Here is a 21383-nt window from a genome sequence, read left to right on the forward strand (position 1 = left end):
ACAACTTTAGAAGTGATGCAGGAGAGCCACATGTAATTGTAATTACAATTCCACAGATATTACACAGGAAGAAGTCCTTGACCTGAAGCTCAAAGGAGGAGATATTATTCACAAGGCAGCCAGAGAGTTGGGGGAGTTCACTGTGCAAAAGCCAGATGGTGTAAAACAGAATTCCATGCACTGGAACATCAAGTAAGTTTCATAAAAAATGCAATATATGCACTTCCTCAAACTACATCATATGTTAGAGAGTTGGGAAATGCAGCTGAAAAGCTAGGAGCAGGCCAGATCAAAAAAGACCTTCTACACCATGCTAAGCAGTCTGAACTCTATCCAGCATGCCATGGAAGAGAACCCAGATATGCTGCACATTACAGAAGGATCATTCAGAAAGTAATATGAATGAGCAGCCTAAGGCCCAAAGGAGAAAGACCAATTAGGTAGTTACTCTTCAGTCCACATGAATAACGATGAGAGCCTCAACTAAGAAAAGGGCAATAGGACATTTCATAGAAAATGAGTAGAGATAAACATGCAGAATCAACAGGAACTGGTTGAAGAAGAAATTTAAATACCCATGACAACTTGTAAGTACTCCTGAACCCTGACTATCATCTATTTTTTTTAAAAAAGTTCACACACTAAGATGGAGTATAATAGCATGCATTTGTGTTAGCATGCACATACATACATTTATACAGATAAATGTATAGTCAGCTTAGAAATCTATGTTTAGTAAACTATAGTGTCATATGTAAAAATATTTTGCAACCTGTATTAGTCAGCCAAAGGAGTGATGATGCAAAAATACCAGCAGTCTGTTGGCTCTCATAAAGGGTATTTATTTGGGATAGGAACTTAACAGATACCAGGCCATAACTCGTAAGTTACTTCCCTCACCAAAGTCTATTTTCACATGTTGGAGCAAGATGGCTGCCAACATCTGCAAGGGTTCAGGGTTCCTGGGTTCCTCTCTTCCCGGGTCTTGTTTCTCTCTGGGCTCAGGGTTCCTCTCTCCCTGGAGCTTGCTTCTCTTTCCTCTGTATGCTTACTTCCCAGGGAGCCAGCATAAGATTTCAGCACCAAACTCCAACACAAAACTCCAACATCAAAAACTTCTAGCATCAAAAAGATCCAACTCAATCCTTGCCAAGCCTTTTATCTGTGAGTCCCCACCCACCAAGGGGCAGAGACTCAACACCCTATTGTCAATAGTCCAATCAAAGCCCTAATCATAATTTAATCATGCCCAGGTACAGACAAGTTTACAAACATAATCCAGTATCTATTTTTGGAATTTATAACTATATCAAACTGCTACAGACCACATTTTACTGCCTGACTGAAATGCACTCGTCAGTAGCAGTAAATAGCCATTCTTTGGGGTAGATTTTATTTTAGTGTGCATATATACATAGAAATGATTCCAACCCTTCTCTGGATAATTAGGTTTGATAACATTGTTTTTGATGAAAAATAAAATATAACTTCAAAATGTAAGACCTCTTTACATCTTTGTTCAGGTGAACTGAGAGGACAATTTCAAAAACATTTGAGCAAAGCTGGAAGTATTCTAATTTACATAACTCCTATAAGAACTCCGTCTGGGGGACATTCATTTGGATATATCGTATATTTTTAAAATTAGCTTCGAAGTATACTTATGAATAAAAAATGCATAAAATATGTTAAGTATTTTTAAAATACATTAAAAATCATTTATAAGTATAATCATACTTCACTATATTTTCTGTTTTGTCTAGAATGATATTCCTTTATATACCTGTATATAATATTTAAAAATTTAAAGTAAGCTTTTAAAAAATGTCTCAATACTTTGCACAGTCACACCTTTTAGGGAATTTTCTGTTGCCAAATACTTCCTTTACAGTGTTGGCTCATCTTAGATAATTGGCCAAAAACATGCCTTCTACTGAGAGAAAACAAAACTGAACAAAATTTTCTCAATGCTCCATTAATACATATATTCCTAGAAGAAAATTTTTTTTTAGATTTTTCACACCAAAAAACTGGATTCTGTCATAGGTATTTTTGGACACACTGATTAGTAAAACATACTACCACAGAAATACATATCAGTACTTATAAATTAGGCAGCAGTGATCAAATACCTGAGTCTATAAACCAAATAAGAGGTAAAAACAGACACAGGGCATACATACTCTGTGCACCCCACTGATGTTAGTCCTGGGGGAGACCCCACGGTAACAGAACGATGCCCACATGCAGTTACTGTTCTCTAGCAATGTGGACTATTCTAGGGACTTTTACTGAGCTGCACTTAGAGCATCCTTGCTTTAATGTGGTGTTGCATATAATATTTCCACAGTTTTAAATCACAAGAGAAGAAAACTTGGTGCAGTGATTTTGAACTACAGTATTAGATTTAACCTTAAACTGTTCTTTTGAAAAACAGGGACAGATTAAATGTATTTAACCTGCAGACTAGATTAGCAAAAATGTTTAAAAGCAATGGTGTTCTTGTAAATATTAACAACTGGCTGGGATGGGGGAGGAGAGGGCATGGAATGGTAAGTCCTGATCTGCTGCTTGTCAGTTTCCATGGTGTAAAGAACCCTACCAGGGAGCAGGTGTGGCTCAGTAGTTGAGCACCTGCTTCACACATGAGGTCTGGGGTTCAACCCCCGGTTACCTCCTAAAAAAAATAATAATAATAACCTTACAAGGGCTGACTTCAAGCCACCAATATAACATGGGTTGTGAAGAGATGACAGCACCACCCCATTATATAGCATTTCCACAGTACTGATATCAATGGCAGGAATAATAATAAAAAGGAAATCATGAGTTTTGCATATTTATTACCTTTGCTTTTCCTATAATTTATTTAATTGCAAGTTTGTATAATTTAATTTTTAATAATGGCTGTGTTTAACACAGCTTGCAAAAATCCTAAAAATTTAATCAACTCTCTTGTAAGGCAATATTAGCTGACTCCAGCATACTGCTGGAAAATGTTGCCTAATTAGACATCCCAATTGTTAAAGCTGAACTAAATAAAGGAGTTCACATCTTAGAGACTCATTTAATCTAGCATGTTGAAAACTGCACACATTAGATTTAATAAGAAAGTTACACATTTAAAACTGAAGTCACATGAAGACTAAAACAAAACGCTGTCTGCTAAGGCTGCTTATCAAGTCTTGTTTGTTTCAAAGCAGCCATCTGCTACCAGTTAAACATGTTAAATTTATAAGCTAGCTAGAGCCTTCCCAATAGCTACTAAGGGACTTCCACATGGCAATCAACTTCACAAAATTCAGAGTAAAAAGAAGAAGGACATAATTTATTTAAGAACAAAACAAAAGCAAACCAAGATAAAACAGCCTGCTATAGGTGTAACAACCCTAATCCATCCTCTGACTCTCCACTCATTTATAATCTTGGCAGGAAAACATGCAGTTTTTCCCATTCATGGTCTGATCCTAATTATTTACTTTTGTAAGAGAAGATAAAATTTTCTAAAATAGGACAATAAATAAAATTGTTATAAACTTAATAATAATCCCTTCCAAAATGTGGTGATTAAGTTAAAATTTTATCCTGGAGTTTTTCTATTAAAAATATTTCTCACAATAGCAATAGTAAGAATACATATTCCTGTCTTCAAAGGACTGAAGATAAACGCGAATACAATTCAACCAGGCTTTTGAAATTGGCAGCTTCGAGCCCACACTGACCTGCTGAGTGTTGTGTGCCAAGCCAAGGACTTCAAGGTAGCCCCACATGGGCCAGAGCCATCCTTTAAAGACAATCGGTCATTCAGAAGATAAAAACTCATCCGAGTGAAAGCAGCCCTAACTTCCCGGTGGGCTGCCGCCTGAACAATGCAATGGAGGCAATCCTTTAGTCCACTAGCTGTGTGTGTTATCTTCAGAGTAAGGGTATCTTCTGTGGATAACTTCAGCGTACCTAAAAATCTAAAAAATGAACAACATAAAGCTATTTAAATAAAAGCTCACTTTTACTCTCATTATACAATAATGAAAATTCTGACTTTTCTTCATTTTCTTTCCACTAAGGGTTGACTCATAGCATAGTATGTGTCAGACAATATTAGGGCTTTACACTAGCAACCTATGTGGTCATATTGACTTTTTCCTCCTTTACGGAAATAAAAAGTAATTTTTATTCACATAAGAAAACAATGACAATGGAATTTTATTTAATAAATTCCAAATATTCAAATGCAATCATCATAACAATATTTCATACATAAGGTTAACTGAGCCTTTATTGTAATCCAGAGCACTTTTCCTAGTTATTTACATCTATTCACCAACCAAACTCTATATAACTTCTAAAATAGTTTAAAGTACAATGCTTTTTAATTTAAGTTTCCTTGTGTCATATTTTTTAAAGCAGTAAAAGCATGTAAACTTTAAAACAGTAAAAATTATTATCTTCAGTTAAAAGGATAAATTAAATCATAACAAATGAAAAAGCTACCTGACTTAAAAAGCAAAACCCGGTTATTATAGTTACTTAAGTGCAAATACTTTTTTCAACTAACTCTAACAGCTTACTCTTGGATCTGGGTTTCAGAGTTCACTTGCTTCAACAGATTCTCAGTTCCATGATACCATGACAGGTTCCAAGCTATTCTCAGCATCTCTGACACCGGCTTCAAGGCCACACATTCAGCAGACAGAGGCAAAACTATGGAGTAAGGACTCACAGCATGATGGCCAACTACATGTACTGGGAGATGATATCTTAAAAAAATGGATAGATAATTATAGGCTTTCAAACTCTTAAATGCTACTGAAAAAATTAGCCGCAAATGAAGGCTCACTCTCTGCCTCCTTTCCATGGTAATGCAAAGATCTCTCTCAGAGCCCCAATTTTGAACAATTATCGTGCTTTACACAATATTTCAATCATTCTTCCTCCCTCCTCTAAACTCCCCAAAACATTTTGCTGAATCTTCCCGGTGGACCTACTGAATCCCATTTCACATAACAGTTGTTCACAGAGATAACTAATGCCCTGCAAGTGTACTGAATGGCTGCTCTATGCCAAACACTCTGGTAAGGGCTTTCATCATGCTATTCATAATTCATTCACAATTACATGGCATGGGCATTATGATATCCATTTTGCAGGTGATCAAAGTGAGGCTTAAAGAAGTTAAATGAATAATAAATAGCCTATGACCACGAGGGTCCTTAAGTGACTGAATCATAATTTACTATTTTCACTTGAGAACAGTTGCTTCATTAATAAACTCAATAACTACATATCGGCAAAAGAAAAAAGAAATATTTAGATATAAGAAAAGCTCCAAAAGCAATCTCTCTTAACCAGTCAAAAGTAATTTAACAGTGTTTAACCGGAAAACAATTCCCAGCATGAGCAAACGTAAGTGGAGGGACTCCTCTAGGAAAAAGCAAATCAAGAAATCTCCACTTCAAGCTATGAATGAAAAGCTTCTATTAATCAAACTACCATCCTAATGAAGATAAACAGGGCCTTATATTCTCCACAGCTTTATACCATGCAGTACTTTCTGATTCCAAAGTAGCTCAGGTATAACAGCCAAGCAGCAAGCAGCAGTTCAGAACTTTTGGTAGTCAAATGGGTCTAAGGGGATAAAAACTGATATTCAGGACTTGTCAAGAAGTGGGGGGCTAGTAAGCAGCCCAAGCTATCAATTTAGACTTCTGAAGGATTATACTCTAGAAGAAAGGGCAGACTAAAAAGTACACCAGCTTTCACAAAGACTGAAACCCAAGTCTGAATCATCTCATCTCAATCCCTAAGTGAATCAAATTCATCTGCCCATAACTTGATTGCCTGCCAGGAGAAAATTAAATTATCCATGGAGGGAGATAACATCACTCATAGTCTCTACAATTTTTCATTTGCCATATTCAGTATTTGATAAAAAATTACTAGGTTTGCTAGGGACAACAACGACATGAAATGACTAAAAAGATGAAAAAACAAACAGGCACTTAAAAATAGGCCACAGGTGACCAAGATATTGGAGTTATCAGACAATAACTTTAAAAATGACTATGATAACCATGTTCAAGAAAATCATCACATGATGGCAAATTTTATCAAAGAAAAATAAACTTTAAAAAAAACCTTAACAGAAATTTTAGAAATTAAAAATAACTGAAATTAGTAACTCAATAGGTACATTTAATAGTATATTGGACACAGCAGAAAAATGTTGGATGATAGGTTATTGGAAAATAGACCAAACCAAAGGAAGAAAAAAAACTGAAAATTCAAAAAAAGAGTATCATATATAGGATTTAGTGAAATGATCTAACATATATGTAACCTGAGTCCCAGAAGGAATAAAAATTATGGGTAGATATAATTTTTAAGGAGCTATTAGCTAAGATTTTCTTCAAACTTGATCAAGAACATCAACCATAGTTTCAAAAAGCTCAATGTATTCCAAGGTGGATATTTACAAGGAAAACTATATCCAGACAAAATCTTAAAAGCAGCCAAGAAAAAAAAAAAGACATTAGTAATTGCTTCAGTGGATATATATGCAAAGTACTGTGGTATCACAGATGAAGGCAACCCCATGGAGAGGGTGACCCACTTCCTTCTAAGAAGCAACAATAAAGCTGAGAGCTAACTTTTCAATCAAGGATGGAATCCAACTGTCAGCCTAGAACTCAGTGCCTAGTGAAAATACTCTTCAAACTGACAGGAAAATAAATTAAGTTTTTGATCAAAAAGAAAATCTGACAGAAAGCATTGTTACCATAATTGCACTAAATTAAAGCAAGGAAGTTCCTTAGGAAAGGACAAGAATCTCAGATGGAAACACAGAAGAGTAGGAAAGAATGAGAAATAGTAGAAAGGGCTGATATATGTTATAAATATAAATGTGTATTTACTATATATAACAATTATAAAAATGTATCGTGGAATTTTAAATATATGTATAATTTAAATACTTGATTACAGCAACACAAAGTGGAAGAAGAAATAAATGAAGTTAATGTGTTGTAAGGTCCTTGCATTGTCTGGGAGGTGGTAAAATATTATTTTATATTTAAGGAAGCAAGTTATAATCTCTGAAATAACCATGAAAGAATATTTAAGGAATGTATACCTAACAAGTAAGCAGCAGGAAAAAAAGTTAAATAATTTTTTAAAAATTAATCTGAAAAGGGCAAGAAAGGAGTAACCAAAAGGGGAAAAAAAAAAAAAACATTAGCAAGGGAAGCGGCTGTGGCTCAATCAGTTGGGCTCCCGTCTACCATATGGGAGGCCCTGGGTTTGTGTCTCAGGGACTCCTTGTGAAGGCAAGCTGGCCCACGCCCCGCAGAGAACTGATGGCGCATGCCCTGTGGAATGCTGGCGCAGCAAGATGATGCAACAAAGGGAGACAAGCAAACACAGAAGAACATGCAGTGAATGGACTCTGTAGAGCAGACAGCAAACAAGCCACAAGGGGGGGAGTAAATTAAAAAAAAACACACACATTAGCAAATAGAAAGCAAGTAGCAAGATAACAGATTTATACCCAGAAATACCAGTGGTTATATTAAATGTAAATGTACTATTTTAAAATACTCCATTTAAAAGATACATATCGTCAACTGGAACAAAAAAAAAAACCTCACAAAACTCAACAATAAACTGCTAGAAAAGAGCCTTAAATTTAAGGACACAACAAGATTAAAAACTAAAAGAATGGAAAAACCATTCAAACCATTAAACAAGTAAAAGCTATTGAAGCTATACTAATAACAGATAGATTCTATGTGAAGAAGCATTGTTAGAGATAAAGAGGTATATTTCATAATAATAAACACCCTCCACCAAAAAAGATTCAAAAATTCTAAATTCATATAAACTGAATTACATAGCCTCAAATATATTAGCAAAAATTGACAATACAAAGTTACAGTGGATATTTTAACATACCTATCTAGAAAAAAGGAAAGACACATTCACATAAGTTAGCTATATAGGAGATATGAAAAACAGTTAACACTCCTTTGATGCATACAGAATAGTTATCCAACAAATGCTGCATACACACTATTATTTTCAAGTACATAGGTAACATTTACGAAATTGACTATCCACTGGGCCATAAAGCAAAATTCAACAAGTCTAAAGATTTAAAATCAAGGAATATATTTTCTAAAGATGATATTTAGCTAGAAATCAATAATAAAACAACTAGAAAATCCCAAAATGTTTAAAAATTAAGCAGTAAGTTTTTACTTAAGCAAAAACTCTAAGTACACACAGATCAAAGAAGAAATAACAATGTAAATCAGAAAATATTTTTAACTGAATGATGAAAAATATATGGCACATCAAAATGTGTGGGATATACCTAGAGCCATACTTAGAAAGTAAGGCTGGCAATCGATTGCTCCTTTAATAAGTTAGAAAATGAACTGCAAGGTAAGTCTAAAGTATGTACAAAGAAGAAAATAATGAAAAGCAAATGGAAACACCATCATGACTAGTGTGAGATTGCACTACACATACCCCAGATGGGCAACAATTTTAAAAATGACATTCACTGTAAGTAAGGGAATTAAAACTTTCCTCCTTCTCCCTGGACAAATTGGACCTTGTGCCAATGTGCTGGTTATTTCCTGAAGGAAATCAGATAAATATAGAATATCAACCATTTTACTAGACAGCATTGCTTGTAGTGAAAATGACCACTGCTCTGGACTGGGCACCAGGGAATAAATGGTAAAAGCCCAGTGGGAAGCCAGCGTCGATGTGTGCCCTGGGGATCTGGTACCTGACTAGAGAGATCTCGCCTTCTCAATCTCCCTCTTTTCTAACCTTCAAATATGAAGGTGAGTAGAAAGTAGTTACAAACAAACAAAAACTAAGAAAGTTCATAAAAAAGAATCCACCTTTCCAGGAAATAGTAAAGGAAGGCTTAGAGGCTGAAAGAAAGATAGAAGAGAGAGGCTTGGAAGAGAGTATAGAAGAAAGAATAACAGAAAGGATAAACAAAAAAGTAAGAAAACAGAAGAAAATATGATATGACATATGAAAACCAAAGAATAAAAAGATGAAAGTAAATAATGCATTAAAATGTAATATCATTGAATGTGAGAGGATTATACTCCTCAACAAAAGATATAGACTGACAAAATGTATAAAAAAGAATGAGACATTCATATTCTGCTTAAAAGAGATTCACCTTAGACCCAGGGATACAAACCAGCTGAAAGTGAAAGATTGGAAAAAGATACTCCAGGCAAACAGTAAATAAAAAAAGATCACGGGTAGCTATACTAATATCAGACAAAACAGACTTTAAATGCAAAAAAGGTATAAGAGATACAGAAGGCCATAATATATTAATAAAAGGGACAAGCCACCAGGAAGAAGTAACAGTCATAAATATCTACGTACCTAACAGGGTGTCCCAAAATACATGACACGAACTCTGGTAAAACTGAAGGAGAAATAAACATCTCTATGATAGTTGTTGGAGACTTCAACACATCAATCACATCATTAGATAGAACAACTAGACAGAAGATCAGCAAAGAAACAGATAACTTGAAGAAGATGATAAACAAGTTAGAACTAACAGATATATATAGAACATTGCATCCAAACTCAGTGGGTTATACATTCCTTTCAAGTGCCCATGGATCTTTCTCCAGGTAGGATTGTGTTACAGCACAATGCAACTCTCAGTAAATATAAAAAGACTGAAATTATACAAAGCACCTTCTCAGATCATAATGGAATGAAACCAGAAATCGATAATAGACAGGAAAGAGGTAAATTTGAAAATGTGTGGAGGCTAAACAACACACTCCAAGATAATCAGTGGGTCAAAGAAGAAATCGGAGGAGAAATCAGTAAATATTAAAACAAATGAACACGAGAAAACAATTTATCAAAACTTATGGGATACACCAAAGGCAATCCTGAGAGGGAAATTAATAGCCCTAAATGCCTGTTATAAGAAGAGGTAAACGCAAAAGATTTAACTGAACCACTATAGAAACTAGAAAAAGAACAGCAAACCAATCCCAAAGCAAGCAGAAAGAAAAATAATAAAGATTAGAGCAGAAACAAAGAAGTTGGGAGAAAATTAACAAAACCAAAAGCTGGCTCTTTGAGAAGATCAGTAAAATTGACAAACCCCTCGCTAAACTAACAAAGAAAAAAGAGAGAAGATGCAAATAATACAATCAGAAATGAAAGGTGGGAAGTTACAACAGACCTACCTAAGTAAAAAGGATAAGAAGATATTATAAGAAGTTATATACCAACAAACTAGACAACCTAGATGAAATGGACGATTTCCTAGAAATGTACAAACAACCTACACTGATGCTACAAAAAAATACAAGAACTTAACAGGCCAATCGCATTTAAAGTGACTGACTCCATCATCAAGAATCTCCCAAAAAATAAGCCCAGGACCAAATGGCTTTACAGGTGAATTCTACCAAGCATTTCAAGAAGTATTAATAGCAATCCTGTTTAAAGTCTTCCAAAAAATTGAAGAGGAGAGAAAATTTCCCAACACATTTTATAAAGCCAACATCACCCTAATACCAAAGCCAGAAAAAGACACTACAAAAAAAGAAAATGACAGATCAATCTCTCTAATGAACATAGATGCAAAAATTCTCAACAAAATACAAGCAAATCGAATCCAACAGCATCTCAAAAGATTTATACATCATGACCAAGTGTGATTTATTCCTGGTATACAAGGCTGATTCAACATCAGAAAATCAATCAACATAATACACCACATTAACAAATTGAAGCAAAAAATCCACATGATCACCTCAATTGACTCAGAAAATGCATTTGACAAAATCCAGCATCCTTTATGGATGAAAACACTTCGAAAGATAGCAATAGAAGAAAAATCCCTCAATATGATAAAAGGCATATATGAAAAACACACAGCCAACATTGTACTCAAAGGGGAAAGGCTGAAAGCTTTCCCTCTAAGATTGGGAGCAAGACAAGGATGCTCACTTTCACCACTGTTATTCAACACTGTACTAGAAAAGTGCTAGATACAGCAATTAGGTAAGAAAAAAAATTAAACGCATCTAAATAGGAAAAGAGGAAGTAAAACTCTCACTATTTGCAGTTGGCACGATCCTATATTTAGAAAATTCTTAAATGTCTACAAAAAGCTACTTGAGCTAATAAATGAGTTCAGCAAAGTGGCAGGATACAAGATCAACATTCAAAAATCAGTAATGTTTTTGTACCACTGGGATCGAACAATCTTAAGGAAATAAGATTTCAATAGCAACAAAAGACTCAAATACCTACAAATCAATTTAATCAAGAAGTAGAGGATTTATTTTTACGAAACTACAAAATAATGCTCAAAGAAATCAATAAAGACCTAAACAAATAGAAAGACATTCCGTGTTCATGGATTAGAAAACTAAATATTGTGAGACGTCAATCCTGATTTATAGATTCAATGCAATACCAATCAAAATTCCAACAGCCTACTTTTCAGAAATAGGAAAGGCAATTATCAAACTCATTTGGAAGGGAAAGTACACTCAAGTAGCCAAAAGCATTCTATAAAAGAAGAGTGGCATGAAAAAAATTTCTCTGCCTGACCTTGAAACATATTACAAAGCTACAGTGGCCAAAACAGCATGGTACTGGATAGACACACCGATCAGTGGAATAGAACTGAGAACCCAGAAATAAATCTTCACCTATACAGTCAGCTGGTTTTTGACAAACCTACTAAATTAATGTTAATGGGACAAAACAGTCTCTTCAACAAATAGTGCTGGGAGAACTGGATATCTATAACCAAAAAATGAAAGAGGACCCCTATCTCACTCCCATACAAGAACCAACTCAAAATGAATCAAAGACCTAAATATAAAAGGCAAGACCATAATACTACTGGAAGAAAATGAAGGGAAACATCTTAAAGACCTTGTGGTAGGAGGTGGTTTCTTGGATCTTACACCCAAAGCACATGCAACAAAAGCAAAAATAGATAAACAGGACCTCTTCATTATTAAATGCTTTTGTACCTCACAGGACTTTGCCAAAAGGGTAAAAAGGCAGCCAACTCAATGGGAGAAAATACTTGGAAATCACATGCCCAATAAGGGTTTAATATCTAGGATATATAAAGAGATGTTACAACTCAACAATAAAAAGACAATCGACCCAAATAAAAAATGGGCAAGAGACTTGAATAGACATTTATCAAAAGAAGAAATACAAACGGCAAAAAACACATGAAAAAATGTTCAATATCACTAATGATTAGGGAAATGCAAATCAAAAATGCAATAAGGTTTCATTTCACACCTATCAGAATGGCCACTATTAAAAAGACAGAAAACTACAAGTGTTGAAGAGGATGTGAAGAGATAGGAAAACTTATTCAGTGTTGGTGTGAATGCAGAATGGTACAGCCACTGTGGAAGACTGTTTGGCAGTTCCTAAAGAAGTTGATTATAGAATTGCCATGTGACCTTGCAATACCACTACCCAGAAGAACTGAAAGCAGTGACACAAGAATAGACATCTGCACATCAATGTTCAAAGAGGCATTATTCACAGTTGCCAAAAGTTGGAAACAACCCAGGTGTCCATTAACTGATGAATGGATAAACAAACTGTGGTTTATTCAAACGATGGGATATTATGCAACCGTAAGAAGAAATGAAGTTGTAAAGCGTATGACAACATGGATGAAACTGGAGGACCTTATGTTGAATGAAGCAAGCCAGACACAAAAGGACTGTAGAACTGCATTACTATGAAATAAATATATTGTGTAGCATATTGTATGACTCTACTTACATAAAATGTAAATATAAATCAATTTATAAGGATGACATTTGATTAGTGGTTATGTAGGGCTATGGAAGGCATGCAAAGGGGTGTGGAGTTTTCCTCTGAGGAATAATGAAATGGTTCTAAGATATTTTGTGGTGATCAATTCACAGCATTGTGATTATACTAAAAGTCACTGATTATACCCTTCAGATAGATTATGGTATGTGAATATATCTCAATAAAACTGCTTAATAAATAAGCAATTTTGCAAGAATAGCCAGAAATCGCAGCTATGTACCGCAAGGGAAACAGAGAGACACTGAGAGGTGAAGAATTTTCTTGTTTGGTGGTCTGTTTTTTGCTTATTATTATTATTACTGACATAATGAAAATGCTCTAATAATGACTGATGTGATAAATGCACAACTATGTGATTATACTAAATACCACTGATTGTACATTTTGGATCAATTGTATGCTGTATTAATGTGTCTCAATAAAACTGATTTGTTAAAAAAAAGTTGGTGACATAAATTAGGATTTTGAAGAGGGAGAACTTTGACACCCCCAAAGCAGTACTGCAAAAGAAACATGAAAGCATTACGTTACTTGATTTAAACACAAAATGAAAATTGTGACAAATTGTAGATTTTGATTTCCCTTTCTGTAACAATATTTTACCCTTTCAGAAAATCAGAGAAATAAATACTTTACCTTCTAACAACGGAAAAGGGCAAACTGAAGACTGACGGTGATGAAGGTTGATCAGGATGATTAACAGACCTATTTCATAAAAAAAGAAAAAAAGAAAAAAGGAAAAGAACAACTGAGTAGAGTAGACCATAATTTTGTTCGCAGTTCAGTGTCCCTTGACGGAAACTTGAATCAAGAGTTGCAAGTGGTTTTATCATTTGGTATAATTCACTACTACCTGAATTTGCTTGTGAAGAGTAAAGTACGCTTTTTAAAAGCAGTTCAGATAATAAATGATTCGTATAATCTGACAGTTGTTGTGAGCAGTGAACTGTGTATCCCCTCCCTCTGATCCTGTATTGATCTTAGTCAGATATTATCATCCTAAACATCACCCTGACATTTGTTAAATAAGAATAATCAAATATTAAATAGAACAAACAAAATAGAGGACACATACTAAAAATCTACTTAAAAGAAAAAAAAATTGCAGACATTTTTAAATTTTGAATTTAGCAGTATTCAAAATTAAAATGTCAGTGCAACTTTTTGAGAAAATGGGCTTTTCCACACTGCTTATTCAAACCAAAAATTCCATCACTTATACCTAGCATGGAAAACATGCCTCAGTCAGAAATCTCCATGCCCTGCTATAAGTTTGCATCAGAAACCTTAGATAAATAATTTCTTAGAGTAAAAAACCTTAAAAATTCTTATAACTCACCACATGTCCATTCTTGATATTTCATCAAATAAGAGAAGACAAAATAATGCTCCTACTTCAGTCACAACAGTACGATCTGCATGGAATATCAAGGAAACTGAGGAATAAAAAGAAACATAATTTCATGAAATAGTTTTACTTCTAAAAAGAATGATCTTCTTGTTAAAAATATTTCAACTTGAAGGGATGATATACCATTCTCAGAGAAAGGTAGTGTCACACACAGAAAATATGGCATCATTAGAGCAGTGGCTCTCAAACTTTAAATGTATCAGAATCACCCGGAAAGCTAGTTAAAGCAGTTTATTACCCAGCAGGTTTGTGGTGGAACCTGAGACTTTACCTTTCTAATAAGCTCCCAGATTATACAGACGCTGTGAGTCCAGGACCACACTTGCAGATCCATTTAGTAAATGCTGTCAAGTTTTAGGTCATCAGATAAGCAAACTGATCCGGTTTTTAAGGTTTTACCAATCCTAGCTAAACTTCCTCATTGAAAGAGCTTATAATTTTTGCCCTTTGTATCACAGAACTTTGATGTGAGTTTAAAATGTTGTGTTTCTTGCTTATTACAGCACTAGGGTAATAAAGGAGAGTACTCTGAACTAAGATAGAACACTAGCTTTACCACTTACTAGTTAGTTAAGGAGCCTGGTCAAATCCTTTAACATTAATAAGCCTCAGGCTCCACCTCTGTACTGCTCCCAATGCTACCAAATTCTCCGTGCTTAGAATTTATGAACTACTAAACAAACAGGTGTGGTGGCTGTCCCAATCACATAGCAGTATTTTCTTAAAATATAGGATTAGGAAATCAGAGAAGCAGCAAAAGAAATTAGTTTTTAAAGATTTTTTTCCCTAATGAAAGAAAGATATTCTTCTATTTTTACTGGCATGATTAAAAACAATAATGAACTAAAGCTAAAGAAACAAAGACATGTAAGAATTTAGTTTATAATAGAGTAGACATTTCATACCAGTAAAAACAGAATGATCAACAAGATTTCAGAACACATAAGAAATTGTTGCAAAGCTATTTCCGACAATACGGAAAAAAAAAGATTTAGATCCCTACTTTAAACTAAATAACCAAATAAATTCTACACAGATTAAATATCTAAAAGTTTTACACAACACATTAACATATTAGGACAAAGTACAGAAGCATATGTTTCCAATTTAGGATTAGAGAAGGCCTTCCTTGTAGCACACAATGAAAACCCCAGTTGTCATACTGGAAAAGTTTTATATGTTTCCATAAAATACTGAAACTTATTTAAAGATCAAAGACATAATAATACCTATGTCAAAGGTATAGAAAAACTGGAAGAAAATGTCAGTAACAAAATTCAGATAAAGAAATGCTACATTTTGTAAAGAAATGCTACAAATCACTACAAAAAAGATATTAATGCAACAGAAAGGCAATTCAGAGAAGAATTCTTATTCTTAAAAAAATAAGTATTAAAATAAACATGAAAAGATAATTATATAAAAATTATTAGAAATTAAAATATTTTCACCTATATGATTAAAGAAAATGTTAAAATTACACATAACCAGTGTTTGACAAAGTTGAAAGGAAAATAAGCATTTTTATATATCATTGGTGGTATGATTGGAGGGGAATTCAATTGTATCTTATAAAATCTTTCTGATCTAGCAATTCTAATTACTTTTGTATGCACAAAGATGATCATACAACATGATGACTTATCACAGTGAAAAATGTGAAACAAATATTCCTAAGTATGGCAAATTGAAACTCTGAAATACTATGCAGTAGAGTTTTATTTTTTTTAAGTAGATACATACATATGCAATCACATGGAAAGATATTCAAGGAATATTTTTAGTTGAAAAAAGCAGCTACACAATACTGTGCTATAGCATGAATATGACAAAATGTATGCAAAGAAAAGATCTTTCCAGATGACATATGCCAAACCCTAACTAGAACATTCTCCTTTGCAGAAACTGAGAAAAGAAAATGAAGAAAAAAACTTGGAATTTTACTTTGCATAGCTTTATGCTGTTTGAATTTTTGTTATGTATAACTTTTTAAATTATTTAAAACACAAAAAACAAAGGTAAGGAAATTTGGATTCTTTTGCTGGCTCCACGATTATCTGGTTATGACCTTGGGCAAGTAACTAAATCTCTCTAGTCCTCAATTTCCTCACTCCTAAGATAAAGATGGTATAATAGATGATCTCTAAATTCATTTCTTTTTTTTTTAAAGATTTATTTTTATTTATTTAATTCCCCTCCCCTCCCCCGGCTGTCTGTTCTCTGTGTCTTTTTTGTTGCGTCTTGTTTCTTTGTCTGCTTCTGTTGTCCTCAGCGGCATGGGAAGTGTGGGTGGTGCAATTCCTCCTCGGCAGGCTGCGCTCTCCTTCGCGCTGGGCAGCTCTCCCTACGGGTACACTCCTTGCGCACGGGGCTCCCCCACGCGGGGGACACCCCTGTGTGGCACAGCACTCATTTGCGCACATCAGCACTGCGCATGGGCCAGCTCCACACGGGTCAAGGAGGCCTGGGGCTTGAACCGCGGACCTCCCATGTGGTAGAGGTAGACGGACGCCCCAACCACTGGGCCAAAGTCCGTTTCCCTCTAAATTCATTTCTAACCCTAAAATTCAGTGTAGGATTCTATCGCAAAGTTTATCATTCAAGTGTCAAGTGTGTCAGAGATATTAATACAATTATTGCACATACCTGCCATCAATTCTCCATGCTGCAACAGAGTATTCTTTCTGTAAGATTCCCTGTGCTTCCCACCATGTAATCTGACTGAAAAGGCCTTCTGTGGAGCGCCTACCTGCCTCATCCCATTTTTCCCCCACTCAGGACTCCCCAAATGCAGAGCCAACCATGCTCCAAATACACCATTCTCTCTCTCACACACACAACTGTGGATTCCCCTTCTTGGAAACTGACCTCCCTTGCCTATTTGAGCTCCTATTCGTTTCTGAAGTTGCGGCTTAAATGCTATGTTCCCTGAAAGACGTTGACACTTTCCCTCTCCCCCATCTAATCAGGAGCCCTTCCTCTGGCACCAGCAAATTCCAACATTACAGGTATTATGCTGTATTATGTATTTACTGGTCAAATATTATATAATAGCATAATATAGGCTCTGTGAGGGTCATTAGGTATCCCTACCAATATAAGCCAAGGGAATGACCTAGCAGTAGGCAGCACTTGGTATGTGCTCAGAACATGTTTGCTGAGAAAATGAAGCTCCCATTTGAGTAGCTGGCTAAAAAAAAACCCGTAACTTTTGCCCTGACACTAATTATGTTAATGAAATATATTACAATTCATGTTCAGGCTAGTCAAAAGTAAGTTTCACAAATAGCGGTAAGAAGGAAAATTTGTTACATACAACTCTGTTGCCTAAGAAAGAGCTTCTGAATCAAATATGTGCTCATAAGTATTTGAATGATTGAATAATTTAAATCAAAACTGTAAATGAAAAGGCAAGCTAGGGACTAAACTCAATTGAATGAGGTTACTAGGAAGACAATTATTATCAGGATTTAAGAAAACAAGAGATCCACAATTGCTGCTCTTCCAGACAATCTGCAAGAACCTAGAAAAATCTTACAACCTACTCAGAATTTTATGACCCTGAATACAACTGAGGCTTTTTAGAACTTTACCTGGATCGGAACTTTATTGAGTCATTTAAACAAACCTTGTCCTTTTTACTTCATAAGCCGAAACCATCAGGAAAAAAGAAAGTACTAAAATAAAATTTCATTCTAATCATATATTTTGAACATAAACCTCATTTATCTCCTACATACCTGGATCCAGACAAGATCAAGCACACTGACACATGATCAAGATGCCTCTTACAGTATTTAAAGCAATGGCCTAAACCTCTAGGAAATAAAGTACCACAAAATGTTACCAAGCTCTCTATTGAGAAGAGAAAAGCAAAAGGCAAAACTACATAGAATGTTTCCATTTAAGGACATGAATAAATTAGAATCTAATTAAAATGAATTAAACACACACAGACACATGCACACATACACTTCATAAAATTTAATAAATTAATGCTTAGGATATTCTAGTTGCCACCCCTCTCAGGTTGAGTCTATACTCTAAATACCAGTCTAACAACATAATCAAATACCAAATCAAAGGTTCCAGGATCTAAAGGAATCAGCAAAACAAGAAAAGGGAAACAGGTATTTGGAAAGAAGGCAATAATAGCAGAAGCAGTAGCTTTATCCCTTTCTAAAAGTAACTGTTAACTGCCAGGGCACCAGGGTGCAAAGAACATTCAGAGGCTTCAGCTTTTCTCGGCTCTTAGGTCCACTCAGTAACAGGATTATAAGAGAAATTTCCACAAAAATACTAAGCATTTTCCACTGTATGGTTTTGTTTTTGTTTTTGTTTTTAGTGGAATATTCACTAATAAACTTTGTTTTTCTATTAGGAAAAACAGAAAACAAATGTAACCTACAATCAAAGAATAAACAAAGCTTAAGATTCTTTCATCATAAGCAGAATTTATTTTATTCACCTCTGAATAACAGGATCAAGAAAGAAGACTGTTGTGAGAGGGAAGCCCGCATAACTGGATCAGCACATAAAATTTTTCTTAAGAGTGTGAGGCATGGTTGAATCATACACTCTATAACCTGGCCAGCAGGGGAAAAAGAACACAATTATTTTATTTCATCCATTCTAAAGTAAAATAAAACGCAGTCCACTATTATCTTACTCTAAATTTTATACTTTTTTGTCAAAATCATATTAAACTAAAGTGCAAACTAATATTAAGAATTATTTTCCACTGAAAATAAGCTTTGTATACATTTCTGCTTACATATCTTACGGAAATTTAAAAACTGGTTTTCCTTTATAGGGACTCTATTTAAAAAATGAGAGGTAACGGTGTTACTCAGGATTTAAAGTCAAAGTATGCATGCAAATTCAGCTGAATTTCATTTCAGATCTGATTAATAAATACCTTTAAGTACATTAATCTTACCTCACCATCTTGACCCACAAATTGATTTAAATACTCAATTATCTTGTCAACTAAGTGTAACTTTGTCACCACAGCATGCATTTTAATATCTGGAAACAAACAAGGTTACTAAAGTTAAAAGAATGTATTCTACAGTTTTAAAAAAACATATTTTGAAATGTACAGAACAGATACCATAACTTTTAAACTGTTAAAAACAGTCATATCTAGGCTGAAATTATTTTATACATGTCTGTACAATTTGAAAATTTTTAAGCAACAAACACATCTAATTTTATAATATTTTTTAAAACTATAAAAAAGAATACTTATGTGAGCTAATCCAGACCAAAAAGTACTAGATGTTTAAGTATATAAATGTTTTATTTTTTACAAAACTTTAAAATATAAAACCATTCTTGGGTTGCAGGCTGGACAAAAAACAAGCCACAAGCCAGATCTGGCCCACAAGCATAGTTTGCCAACCCCTGAATTCTAAACACAGCAATCTAAGCTCTATTAGCAGCAGCACAGCAACCATTTTCCTTAAAGACATCACCTTGCATAATTACAGCTAACTGTTCTGCAGCTGACCTTCTCAAAGCAAGCTCAACATCATCCGAGGTAAAGATTTCATATACTTTTTCAACAGTCTCCACCTAAAATCAACAACAAAAACTACATTTTTCACCTGCTTTCAATTGTCCAGTGGAATTCATAATTCAAGTCAGAAGAATGAAATCTCAAAAAAATCAACTCTTAAGGATCTGATTATTTATGATAAAATTTGCAATGTGCCCAGGTGAGAGAAGAACTTAGAATACAAGACAAAAACCATCATATAAAATAAACCTCTCTTCTTATAATGTATATTTTGGCTAGGAAGTCATTCAAAACCTACTATCCTGTTAACCACCTTAAGAAAGTCACAGAAAATATCGCCAGGCTAACCTGGGAATGGCAAGCCCAGCAAAGTGACCCCAGGAATTTCCTGCTGCTCTCAGAAGCCACTAGGTGGCATTCCCCTAGTACTCTCCCTTTGCGTCCCCCTTAGAGAGTTCAGGCAGACAGTCTCTGGGGCCTGCTACCCGGCACCCCAACAAAGCTACCACTAATGCCAGTCCCTGACTGTCACTTCATGCCTTCACAGAGTCTGAGGTGGCAGAATGAAAAGGGGAGAGGAAAGGAACAGAGATAACCATCCTCCTGGGAAGCGGACTTGGTCCAGTGGTTAGGGTATCCATCTACCACATGGGAGGTCCGTGGTTCAAACCTCGGGCCTCCTTGACCCGTGTGGAGCTGGCCCATGCACAGTGCTGCTGTGCACAAGGAGTGCCGTGCCACGTAGGGCTGTCCCCTCATAGGGGAGCCCCAAGCGTAAGAAGTGGGCCCCGTAAGGAGAGCCGCCCAGCGCGAAAGAAAGTGCAGCCTGCTTAAGAATGGCACCGCACACACGGAGACCTGACACAGCAAGACGACACAACAAAAAGAAACAGAGATTCCCATGCCGCTGACAATAACAGAAGCGGACAAAGAAGAAGACACAGCAAATAGACATAGAGAACAGACAACTGGGGTGGGGAATAAATAAATAAACAAATCTTTAAAAAAAAAAATCCTCCTTCCTCCCACCCACTGCTATCTCCCAGTCCTAAGTATGGACTCACAAAAAAAGGCCCAGAATGCTTCCTGTCCTCCATACCACCCAAAGCACAGAGGGACCACAAACGGCTGAGTACTCAGGAAGCTGTATGTGGCTAGTAGAAGGTTCTCCAACCTGCCTGCCAGGTATATCACATGGCCCTGAACACTGAGGTTAGAAGATGGCTAAATGTGGGTCCCCATAAAAAACCATGTTGTTACATGTGGCTTTGCAGCCCTACCACAGGATTTGGTGTGCTGATTTAAACAAATAAAAATTGAGAGAACGCACACTTGAAATGACTAGAGAAGCTATAAAACAAGAAGGAATCAATGAAGATAATGGTCAGCTTTTCTTCACAGAATTTCACATCAGTCCAGGATCATTTGAGTGCAGTCCAGGTTAAAGACAGGAAAATGGATGTTAAACCTCAGAAAGTATGTAAGGGGCTAAGGATTTAGACAAGAGATTAACAACAAAATTTCAAAAGCATTGTAATACTTAGGGAAACTGAGGTTGCC

At 35.3% G+C, this 21383-nt stretch overlaps 1 protein-coding gene across 1 annotated transcript in view; it reads right to left on the minus strand.

Annotated features, from left to right (window-relative positions):
• The window catches only part of RTTN (rotatin), a 201554-nt gene that overhangs the window by 110768 nt on the left and 69403 nt on the right, over positions 1 to 21383 (minus strand). Inside the window, exons 19-25 of the mRNA XM_004461516.4 lie at positions 19780 to 19879; positions 19242 to 19330; positions 18771 to 18888; positions 14231 to 14327; positions 13528 to 13596; positions 4569 to 4757; positions 3723 to 3962 (exon numbers count right to left, since the gene is read on the minus strand). Of these exons, the coding sequence (XP_004461573.1) occupies positions 3723 to 3962; positions 4569 to 4757; positions 13528 to 13596; positions 14231 to 14327; positions 18771 to 18888; positions 19242 to 19330; positions 19780 to 19879 (902 nt within the window). The remainder of the gene's footprint in view (positions 1 to 3722; positions 3963 to 4568; positions 4758 to 13527; positions 13597 to 14230; positions 14328 to 18770; positions 18889 to 19241; positions 19331 to 19779; positions 19880 to 21383) is intronic.

The sequence above is a fragment of the Dasypus novemcinctus genome, chromosome 16 (assembly GCF_030445035.2).
Source record: "Dasypus novemcinctus isolate mDasNov1 chromosome 16, mDasNov1.1.hap2, whole genome shotgun sequence".
NCBI lineage: Eukaryota > Metazoa > Chordata > Mammalia > Cingulata > Dasypodidae > Dasypus > Dasypus novemcinctus.